Source organism: Mytilus trossulus, chromosome 1 (assembly GCF_036588685.1).
Source record: "Mytilus trossulus isolate FHL-02 chromosome 1, PNRI_Mtr1.1.1.hap1, whole genome shotgun sequence".
NCBI classification, from domain to species: Eukaryota; Metazoa; Mollusca; class Bivalvia; order Mytilida; family Mytilidae; genus Mytilus; species Mytilus trossulus.
Genome location: NC_086373.1, coordinates 37358665 through 37370919, shown reverse-complemented (window position 1 = coordinate 37370919; position 12255 = coordinate 37358665). Strand labels below are relative to the sequence as shown.

Genomic DNA, 12255 nt, shown 5'->3' with positions numbered 1-12255 from the left:
ACAAACAACATCAACCAATGCAAGGTCTAGATAACCTGTCTTGTTAACAGCACAAGTTGTGTAAGGATTAAACCAGTTTTACAGTGTTTGTTTATTATACATTGGTAAGAGGTATACAGGGAGGGTTGAGATCTCACAAAACATGTTTAGCACCGCCACAATTTTTGCTCTTGTCCCAAGTCAGGAGCCTTTGACCTTGGTTAGCCTACATTTTTTTAATTTTTTTAGTTCTTATATATATTTTTGAGTTTAGTAGGATGTCTGTTTTCTTTAGACTAGCAAACGTTTTTGTTTAAGGGCCAGTTGAAGCCTGCCTCAGAGTGCAGGAATTTCTTGCTGTGTTGAAGACCCATTGTTGGTATTTGGCTGTTTTCTACTCTTTGGTCCCGTTGTTGTCTCTTTGACATATCCCCCCATTTCCTTTTTCAATTTTATTATGTACACACACATCTTTCAATATAATCTAGACCCTACATGTATGTCATAATAACTAAAACACAAGAAAAACATGAACAGTGCTACTACCAACAGGATGACCAGTCTTGAAAAAAAGGTCCAATTTATTATATTTCCATTCTACAAAAAATGCACTATGAAATAGCTGTGGCTAAAGGTACTTTTGAAGCTGGTCTGCTGATATGCAAAATAATTGCATCATATGTGTTTTAAAGTCACCAAGTTGTGATTAGAATAGAACTTGATTTTGACTGTATGCAGCTATCAACAAGTATACTTTTAAATATATATATTTATTACAAATTCAGCATCACAACATTTACAAACAAAATCAGTATTAAAGCTTCAAAATCATCTGAAAGTTTAATCAAAATTACCATTGTATAAAGATGAATCACATCATACTGAAATTAAAAAAGCCAATGATATTGCAACTATTTTGATTTGATGAACCTCAGGAGTATTAGTTTTAACAAAGCTCAAAACTATAAATATTAGAATACAAGTATATCTAGTTGCCATTTGTGAAAACTAAGAAAGCTGACAGAATTCAAAATGATTGAATTCACTTGGATTTGCATTAGTGGGATTTCATCACAATTAAGCACTATGCATTTGCTTGGTACAATGAATTTGATGGAAAACTGGGTGGTCCAAAGTCTTCTGCTATAGCGTTCATTGAATTGTCAATCAATTGGTTCTGAACACTTGTACTTAAAATATTATGGCGATCAAAATGTGTACTGTCATAACTTCCCACAAAACTATCTGTGTCGTCTGCTTTTCTGTTGGCAGCATACGGCATACTAACATTATCATCTTCTGCTACTTCATCTTGTTGATTTTTATAGGAAAACAATATTCTTGTCTGAGATGTTCTGAAAGGTGGAAATGTTATTCAATTATGCATATATCTACCATAATTATAATATCCCATAGCTATAAACTCAAATTAATTATTCATATTGCAATTTCATCAATAAAAAGATAGACATAAATAAATTTGTGTTCAAAGTCACCCCAGTTTCATTCTTTCATGGATAATAATTGGTTATTTTTGTAAACTTTTATCATTTTTCATAACACAATAAAAATAAGTAAAATTTAGCATGTTTAGCTGACCTCATGTACAACAACCACCAACTTTTCAAAACTTGAAAGCATGCAAATGATAATTTTCCTAACTAGCCCAGTACACCAATGATATTTAAAATGTAATCTAGCGTGGAAATACTTGTATCCTTGAAATTCTTATTCTAGTGGACTTCATGTTAAAAATCATGAATACACATTTATATTTGCTTGAAAGATAAACATAATAAATTTACAAACTTACACTTTTTTTAACACCAACTTCACTATACAAATTAATGTATTCTTAGTATTTCATGTGATAGTATTTGTTATATTAATTGCAATTAATTCTGTGGAAAATAATCCATACTTGAAGGCCGTACTTTACCCTATAATGGTTTACTTTTTTAAAATTGTTATTTGGATGGAGAGTTGTCTCATTGGCACTCACACCACATCTTCCTATATCTATTTGATGGTGTTTTGCAGTTCAACATACCTTAAAAAATTATGCAGGAACACCATATAGACTAGCGGTGCGAAACAGGTGAAATAAATATAGGCAGTCAAATCAACCACACTGAAACAATAATAAGACATATATATATATATACCTGAAGATTGTATTCAAACATGAAAGTACATGTACTAGTGAATTAAAACTATTCATACCGGAAATGTTGGATTTATTAGTAATCTATATATATTTCTATACACAAGAACATTTATTATAGTGATCTTTATATATAAATGTATATATGTAGAGCCCAGGTGGTCCTGTGGTCTAGCGGGACGGCTGCAGTGCAGGCGATTTGGTGTCACGATATCACAGAAGCATGGGATTGAATCCCGGCGAGGGAAGAACCAAAAATTTGCGAAAGCAAATTTACAGATCTAACATTGTTGGGTTGATGTTTAGACGAGTTGTATATATATATAAATGTAATTTATTGGTTTCAAATTTATATCAAATCAATACATTAGGACACATTTCACTACTTCATATTGTTTACTACTTTGGATTAATTATTATTTGTTGGATAGCGATTTTTGTGGATTTATCATCTATTAAAATATGCAATAACTAAGAAACGAGAGATTGGTGAAAACTAATGTATCTAATGTTTAAACCAATGCATGTATATATCATAAACTAAGTCTTCTGTGCACGGTTTTATCATTTTTTATGTATCCATATTATATAATCATCAACTTTTTCTCTCTCTGTTATTATGATGTGAAAATATGGCAGCCAAATAATTATTGTGATTTGAAGCCGTAGATTACCAATTGTTACCCTATAGTAAATAATAAACAAAGAAGCATGGATACTGAGCATGTGTATAACATGTAAAATCATATAATAGTTTATTTCAAAGACAGATCAATGTGTATTGCAATCACAGGATTTTTACCAGAAAGGTCGCACTGAATTCTTCTAAATTTGGACAAATCATAGAATTTTCTTGAGAGAAAAGTATATTACATAAGTTTTATAATGAAAAATAGCCATTTAATTATAAAAGTTAGACTTCTAATTCACTTTCAATAACAGCATTTAAAGACACAAATATTTATAGAGAAACATTTATACATGAGAAAATATTAAACCTACCACATGCCATTCACAATATTTTTATACAACAAGCCACTTCCCACAGCCTGTGTCAGGTTTAACATGGCAAGAAAAAAACAATACCAATAAAAGGATTTCTTTGCTGAAATAGAATTTGTCATCAATGAATAAATTTCAAGTGCTTACAATTTTGTCTACATATATCTTCGTTCTTATGTTGTACTGTTATACCACTGTCCCAGGTTAGGGGGAGGGTTCTGATCCTGCTAACATGTTTAACCCCTCCACATTATTTATGTATGTGCCAGTCCCATGTCAGGAGCTTGTAAATTCAGTGGTTGTTGTTTATGTGTTACATATTTGTTTTTCGTTCATTTTTTTACATAAATAAGGCTGTTAATTTTCTGGTTTGAATTGTTTTATGTTGTCTTATTGGGGCCTTTTATAGCGGCCTATACGGTATGGACTTTGCTCATTGTTGAAGGCCTTACAGTGACCTATAGTTGTTAATGTCTGTGTCATTTTGGTCTTTTGTGGATAGTTGTCTCATTGGCAATTATACCACATCTTCTTCTTCTTCTTTATATTAAATCAAATCCCACTTTATATTTTTTAATTATAACAAGAGTGCACACACTAAAATGTCGCCTTCTTTTCTTATCATTGCTATTATCTTGATAGTACTAAATGTAAAGCTTCATTACAACTGTCACATAAACTCAACATTAATCAAGATAACAAAACATTGACCAATGAATCATGAAAATGAGGTCAAGGTGAGATGAACAATGCCAGGCAGACATGTACAGCTAACAAATTTTCCATACAACAAATATAGTTGACCTCTTACTTATAGTTTAAGAAAAACAGACCAAAACACACAAACTTAATATTGAGCAATGAACCCTGAACATGAGGTCAAGGTCAAATAAAACCTGTGCAACTGACATATAGATCATATAATATTTCCATACACCAAATATAGTTGACCTATGGCATATAGTATTAGATAAAAAGACCAAAACTCAAAAACTTGACCACTAAACCATGACATGTACATCTTGCAATCATATCCATTCAACAAATATAGTAGACCTATTGCATGAAGTATGAGAATAACAGACCAAAACTCAAAAACTTAAGTATAACCACTGAACCATGAAAATAAGGTCAAGGTCAGATGACACCTGCCAGTTGGACATGTACACCTTACAGTCCTTCCATACACCGAATATACTAGACCTATTGCTTATAGTATTCGAGATATGGTCTTGACCAGCAAAACTTAACCTTGTTCACTGATTCATTAAATGAGGTCAAGGTCAAGTGAAAACTGTCTGACAGGCATGAGGACCTTGCAAGGTACGCACATACCAAATATAGTTATCCATTTACTTAAAATAAGACAGAATTCAACATCACAAAAAATTTGTAAGGGTTCCGCGGAACCTAGTGTCTTGCCTACTTCTGCTGTAAATCGCAGGCTCACCTTTAATGAGGAAAAAAAATCAATAAAAATTTTCCTCTTGATACCATCTTATGATTGTAAGAAGCTTCTGTCTAAATTTGGTAAAAATCTAGGATAGTTAATAAATCTAATGAATGTTTTGAAAACTTTAACTGTATGTAATGTTAACTCTAAGTCCATTTTAAAATAGAATAAAGAAAAAGTGGAGTTATCTTTTTACAAAATTTACTCCTGGATACTATTTAATGATCATAAATAAGCTTCTGTCCACGTTTGGTACACACCCAGGATAGTTTAAGAAAGTTATTAAAATTTTAAAAACTTTAACCACAGAGTGAATGTAATGTTTCCCCGCAGAAAAACTAAGTCCAATTAAAAGTAAAATATGGAAAAAATGGATTTATATTTTTACAAAATTTACTTCTGGATACTATCTTATGATCATAAACAAGCTTCTGTCCAAGTTTGGTAAAAATCCAGTATAGTTTAAGAAAGTAATTAAAATTTCAAAAACTTTAACCACAGAGTGAATATTTGTTGACGCCTCCGACGACACCTACGATGACGGATTGTAGGATCGCTTAGTCTTGCTTTTTCGACTAAAGTCGAAGCCTCAACAAAAATCTGAACTTTTTTATCAAGGGGTCACTGAACCATGAAAATGAGGTCAATGACATTGGACATGTGACTGACAGAAACTTGGTATCATGAGGCATCTATATACAAAGTATGAAGCATCCAGGTCTTTCACCTTCTAAAATATAAAGCTTTTAAGAAGTGAGCTAACGCAGCTGCCGCCAGATCACTATTCATATGTCGAGCTTTCTGCAACAAAAGTTGCAGGCTAGACAAAAACTTTACATGCAGAAAAAATAAAAAATTTAATGGACACTGAATCATATTTGATGTTTTAGCTTTCCAAGATGCAAGAAATGCATATCTAAAATGATTTTTTTCATTACACGAGCTGTATAAAGGAAACAATTTTGACCAGTTTTCATTTATCAAGTTAATTATTAAAACAAAAATGCATCATGAATACATTAACTTACGTGGAAGAGCCAGCTTCTCTTTCAACGAAGTCCATGGTAAAATAAATATACATGTATACACCTTTAAAAGAAATTAAAGGTAAACCATATGCATTATGAAAAAAAGTTTTCTTCTGTTTAGTAAAGATATTTTACAGATTTTGAAATGAAAAGTAAATGTACTGTGAAAGAAATTCTACTTCATTGCATAAAAACCTTGTTGTTCAGAAAAAAACAAATGTTTAGTATTTGCTATAGCAGTGAACAAATACTTTCAGCCCTATTGGCTATACCATGTTGGCCAGTTTTTATTTTTATAATAGGTATTAGATGTTAAGCTGACTATTAGAAAGTATTAGAATTCAGAAGCCTTACCTAATAACATAGATAAAGTGTTCTTATACTGCTTTATTTCACTGTAATTTCAATATGCATTTGAAAGCAGTAGGGCATGAAACTAATTTCTCCAGTCTGGCTAATGATGATATTTTGGTTGAATGAACTTAAAACTTAATACACATGATCATTATGATGTGAAATTTTATTTTAAATGTATGTCAAATAAGGGTTTGAACCCCGATTCAGTAGTTCGCTAAACAAAAGTTCCAACAAAACATGGTGTTTTATGGACTTATATAAAACAAACTCTTACCACAAAAAAGAATAATGAACTAGTCAACCAAAAGATCATGCCTCCATGTCCAAATATATCATAATCTATTGCTGTGACATTTATGCCTTGACCTGGTTTCTGGACATGGAATTTAGGATCTGGATTTGTGAATTCTAGTGTACCCTGAAATATGTACAACAAAATACAAGAATGTCTTTTTTAATACATACAGTAGTTGAAATGAGTAAACACAGGATGAACTTGTTACAAATGTTTAAGCAAGAAATTAATATATGGTTCAAGCCAAAACCAGCACCCTCATATTAGGGGGAATGGATTTGAGTGCCCATGAAAATAGTTAACTTTGACACAGGCTTTACGGTACTTTCCTAAGTCAGAAGCTTGTTATTTAGAGTTTGGTAATAGCTGCTGTCTGTAATATTACTTTTTAGTAGCCAAACATCAAGTTGTTGGATTTCACACTTGAGTTGTTTAAAATTTTGCCATGTTGAGTATAAAAAAGATGATGGTAAGATTGCCAATGAGACAACTCTTATCAAGAGACCAAAATGATACAGATATATTGAGGTCTTTTATATCTGACTTTACAGTATGGTTTATTGTAATTATCAAAAGATGTTCAGTGATGTATAGTTCCTTTAATCAATGTCATTTTGGACTCTGGTGGATAATTGTTTCATTGACATTATTCCCTCATCTCCTTATTCTAATTCATGGACTCTAATCTCAAATGACTTATGAAGACTTTTTCTTGATTGCACAAAAAACTAAAATTATACAATTTCTTGTTTTTCTGACTGTTTTCAACAAAATCTGAAATGAGAATGGAAAAGACCAGGGTCATTGTAATTCTTTCCTTGGTCAAAATTGTTTAAAAATTAAAAAAAAAATCAAGTTTTGTTTTATTTATCCTATTGAAATATTAAAATGATCAATTTTAAAGATTTTCAGTCAATTATGACTTAGAAAAAAATCAAATCAAACGGTATCAACCTTATTAGCACCATACTGTATTTCGTAAAAAATTTAAATTCACCATTTTGTGATCATATTTTTGATTTATTGCCACCAATTGAGACTTGATGTTTCATTGACTGGTGACCGTGAATGTACATTTCATACCTGTGTAACTGAATAAATCAAAGCAATACATGTAGTTGCTAGCAAAACTCTCTGAATACTTTTATTGCTGTCAAGATGACCTGAAAAAAATGAAACTAGAAAAAATATACTATCTATAAGCAATCATTATAAGTTGAGGTTTAAAAATTGATTTAAAATATTATATAGACATGGGTACCTGTATTTAAAATCCTCCTAGAGACCAAACAACAAACCAAAAACTACACTATTCCTGAACATTGAATGGTTGCAATACTATTTAATATATCGAAATATACTACAGTTTATGTTTACATTTTGCTTTAAAAAGATATTAGTGTTTCTTTTATTTTTTATATGATTATACAATCAATATGAAAGGCTGAAACAAATTTTACATATAAATTCTAACCCAGGAGCTTGTTGTTTGTTGGTGTGGTCCATGTCTTCTTGTTTATTATATAGATTAGACAGTTTGAATTGTTTTACACTAGTCAATTTGAGATCCTTTATAGCTTGCTGTTCGGTGTGATCCAAGGCTCCTTGTTAAAAGCAGTACTTTGACCTATAATGGTCTACTTTTTATAAATGGTGACTTGAATGTAGAGTTGTCTCATTGGCCAATAACACCACATATTTCTATTTATATTAATGATATAAAATGAAAATTAACTGCAAATATTTTCTCATTTTGAATTTCTTGTTACAGTTTACATCTTTTTGATATATTATCAAACTATCACTTTCAGTTGTCAGATTTTAAAAGGCTTTTTCAACATATCAATATTAAAATAAAGAGTTTACTTACCGAATGCAATTCCAAAAATAACTATGGACATTTCCATTGCCAATAGAAAAAATCTAAGTATCAACCATATTGCCTGCCAAAAGAAATATTTAACTTTTAAGTTTTACAATTTCAAAAAAAATCTGATATGAACATTATTGAGTTATCTCCCTTTTGTAATTTTTGTTTATCCTTATTTCAGGTGAGTTTTATGAAAAATATCTCTCAGTTAAATGGAAATCAAAAGCCAAATTTGCATTTCAAGTACTTGTTCATCCTTCAAATCAAAATAACAATAGACGCAATCTTTAGAAAAAAATAAAGGGGAGATAATTCAAACTTTAAAGAAAAAAATTCTTTCAAATAAATTTTTACAAGTAAATATTACTTACAACTTCAAGTGAATAAACATGACTTGCATTAGAATAACCCCTTACTGTTAAACTGATATAAAAAAGGTCAACAGGGCTTGCAAATATAAGTATATAAAAAGAAGATGTGGTATGATTGCCAATGAGACAACTATCCACAAAAGACCAAAATGACACAAACATTAACAAATATAGGTCACCGTACGGTCTTCAACAATGAGCAAAGCCCATACCGCATAGTCAGCTATAAAAGGCCCCGATAAGACAATGTAAAACAATTCAAACAGGAAAACTAACGGCCTTATTTATGTAAAAAAATTAACGAAAAACAAATATGTAACACATAAACAAACGACAACCCCTGAATTAAAGGCTCCTGACTTGGGACAGGCACATACATGAATAATGTGGCAGGGTTGAACATGTTAGTACCTTGTCTGCATTATCTCCTGCAGGGTTTGCAGCATTTACTGTCATTGCTACAATACATCTTAACACACTAATAATTGCAACTGTTAAAACCTGAAAAATAATATAAACATATATCTTAATACTGTGATAACTACTACTGTCTGAACTTTAAACTATAAAATACAACCGAGAAACATTGTGATACCATAACAATAGTCACTAACTGATAGTATGTTAGTTTACTTAATTTCATGAAGAATATTTCTAATGCATTATGATATTTTTTGAAGCAGAAATTTGACTTGCCTTTATATTTGATAGTATAAAATAACAAATGTTAAATAAAACCATTAACTGAATTGAAGATGCATGGCCAATAAACCTGTGGAAATGAAAAATGATAATGCTAATACAACAGCATACCAAACACACTCCTAAGTCCAGCTTTTTAAATCTCATTGAAGCTTGACAAAAATTATAACAATATGTTAAAGGTTATGACCTGAAATTTTGTGAACCAGTTAATAAATTTCGGAAATTGTTGCTGTACATGTATATCACATTTAGTTAAAATTGGTTTTCTTATTTATTGTTTTGTATCTATCTTGAAAAGTTTTACATTTTTCATTTAAGGGCCTCAATTAGCTTGCTATATATGCCTTATAGGCTTTGCTCATTGTTGAAGGCTAAATTCTACATCATTTGGTCTCTAGTGTAGTGTTTCCAAGACCATTTCTTCTCATTCCTATATAAAGTCCATCAGATCAAATAGTTCTGCAAACAATGGCAAATCTATTTTTTCACTACCATTTGCTACAAAATCTAAAACTAAGCTTGACAAAACAGTGTTTACTTTAGTCGGGTTTCATTGAGAAGATCAGTAACTATTTTACATACCATAACATAGAAAGCTGTAAATATTGGACTGTCTGTGCTCCTGAGTTTTGTAATGGCAGTTTTCATCTTCCAAATAAGGAACATCAAGAAGAGGGCATTTGGCCCTAAAATGATCAGATCCCATATTCTTATGCTGCAAAAAAAAAGAATTAACATTTATATTTAACAATGTTTAAATAATGTTTACATACACAAAGCCAACAATATTCACAGTCTTACATTTTCATAATAGATTTCCTTCTTATATTTTCATAATTTTATTGTCTCAATTCATACATTTTGAGGGATACAAACAGGAATACTGTGCCTATTATGAAAATTTTCAGTCTCTATATTTGATAAATAAAATAAAAATGCAGTACTGTTTCTAGCTGAAATTAAAAATTTAGCCTTAATTTTTTTATATATTCAATTACTCATGTACCTTGAATATGAAATGTCATCATACAATATAGCCTGACATATAGGTTCACTGATCTCTGCGTCAGGTATATTGGGTCCATATGGTGTAATGGTGGTTCCATTACTGGACAACAGCTTTAACACATTGCTGTTAAAATTGTTCAGTTGATTATGTTCTGGGCTTGACTGGGAGAAATGGACTGTACCTGGATCGGACATCAATAACTCAATCTGAAATTGTAATATCTATATGACTGCTTGCAAAAGTATTCACTGATGATGAATATATATAATATATTTACATAAGGGAACAAAACATTGTTGTAATAAATTTGTATATATACATTGTATACAAATATAGAGACAACATTCAAGTAATTTACATAATGTAACTAATTCAACTTCCTTGAAGGATGTGATTTAATATTTATGACTTTACGTACTACTTATTTAAATTATCTCTGGATATATAACTATAATATCTTTTTCTCAACAGACCTGTGAACAATATATTCCCTTTAATAAGAGGTGTTTAGTTGACCTGAGTTTCTAAATTCTTTATTATAATATATACATTTTGTAACATGTATAAACTGAACACCTCAAAACTATAAGTTAATTTTTTTTACAGACTTTATACTACTAATCTCCAATTAGAGGTGTCCAGTTGACCTGAATTTTGAAATTTCTTATCATATAAACTGAACACCTCTAAACAGGTATTCAAATGAGTGGAAAGGTATATTAGCACATGCACCCATTGAAACAATATAAAAGTAGATAACACTAAGGGAGCTACCATTTGATTATTATGGGGGGGGGGGGGGGGGGGGCTAGGATGAAATTTGAAAAAAATAGGCAGGACAGGAGTTTTGAGTTAAAAAAAAAGGCAGGATGAGACACTTGCAAAAAAAAAATAGTCAGGACGACTATTTAGGTAAAAAAAAAATCAGGATAAACTGAAAAAAAAAGGCAGGACCGAACAGAGTGAAAAATAAAAAGGCAGGACAGAGATTACAGCTAAAAAAAAAGGCAGGACAAAATTTTTCGTCCTAGCCCCCCCATAAAAATCAAATGGTAGCTCCCTAAATATGATAACATAAAAGGAGCATTAAGTTTTCTTGCCCTTCATCTCCCTATGGAGATTTTGAATGTTGTCAGGTACATGTGTAAAACTGTATGTTTTTAAGATAGCATTAACCCCCAAAAATGACTAGATTAAATAGTAAGGGAGGAGAAACAATCAACTGTGGTCTCATATGTTAATGAATGTGTGACTGTCACCTTGTAGTTTTTTGCGTTTGTTTATTTTTTTCAGGGTTCATATGGATATTAAACCTGGCAAATTGTAACAATCCTGTGTGTTGAGATATATATTGTTAATAAAAGAACATAAAGTTCTTGACATTTTAATTTTGGCTGGATTTTATTTAACATGTTTAAAAGAACACTTACACTGCTCATCTTAATAAACGTGTTTACAGTTTTAGTTATTAGATGAATTTTGTCTAAAAATGACCTGACAGCTGCCATAAGGCCTTTGATTAATATACCTTCTTATATAACTTTTTTTAATTGTGTGATGTGATGTCAAATCTTTTGAAAATTTGTGATGTCAAAGTTTACGGAATCCTGTGTGATTTAATTTGATGGCAGACAAATTCACAAGTATAAATACCTCTAGGTATGAGGACAATGGTCTGATTAATTTAATAAACTGCTGAAACTGAAATTTGAAAAAAAGGGGTGGAGTGTTGTCATTTTTAATGATTTGTACTAATCTTTTCAACTTATTAGAGATTTCTAAACATTAGAGTTAGAGAATAATTTTTCTTTACACAACAAGGACATCCTTACCAAAAAATAGCAACTGCAGGAAATAGAAAACTAGGTAAAAATAGACATTTGCGTCAAAATCATTAATTTGTTTTTCTACTTGCTCATGAACGTGCTTTCAATTAAGGTATTTTATCCGTATGTTTAAACGTCCGAGAGATGTGTAGTATTAAACGCGCGTATGTTAGAGTGTGGCGAGTATAAAGAAGAA

At 30.9% G+C, this 12255-nt stretch overlaps 1 protein-coding gene across 1 annotated transcript; it reads right to left on the bottom strand.

Moving 5' to 3' along the window:
* Positions 1 to 760: 760 nt before the first annotated feature.
* On the bottom strand, positions 761 to 12189 carry LOC134723498 (transmembrane protein adipocyte-associated 1 homolog). Its single transcript, XM_063587097.1, has 11 exons — positions 12066 to 12189; positions 10231 to 10439; positions 9807 to 9939; positions 8931 to 9020; positions 8149 to 8221; positions 7362 to 7441; positions 6258 to 6401; positions 5627 to 5687; positions 3146 to 3248; positions 2030 to 2110; positions 761 to 1334 (listed from the first exon to the last, which is right to left on the bottom strand). The coding sequence occupies exons 2-11, from the start codon at positions 10425 to 10427 to the stop codon at positions 1064 to 1066; spliced, it is 1233 nt and encodes a 410-aa protein (XP_063443167.1). The 5' UTR covers positions 10428 to 10439; positions 12066 to 12189; the 3' UTR covers positions 761 to 1063.
* Positions 12190 to 12255: the final 66 nt, after the last annotated feature.

Coding starts and splice junctions, on each gene's coding strand:
- LOC134723498 (XM_063587097.1), bottom strand. CDS start 10,427: ATGTCCGATCCAGGTACAGTCCATTTCTCCCAGTCAAGCCCAGAACAT. Junction 9,940..10,230: donor GATGACATTTCATATTCAAG/GTACATGAGTAA, acceptor TTTTTTTTGCAG/CATAAGAATATGGGATCTGA. Junction 8,222..8,930: donor CAGGAGATAATGCAGACAAG/GTACTAACATGT, acceptor TTCTTTTGGCAG/GCAATATGGTTGATACTTAG.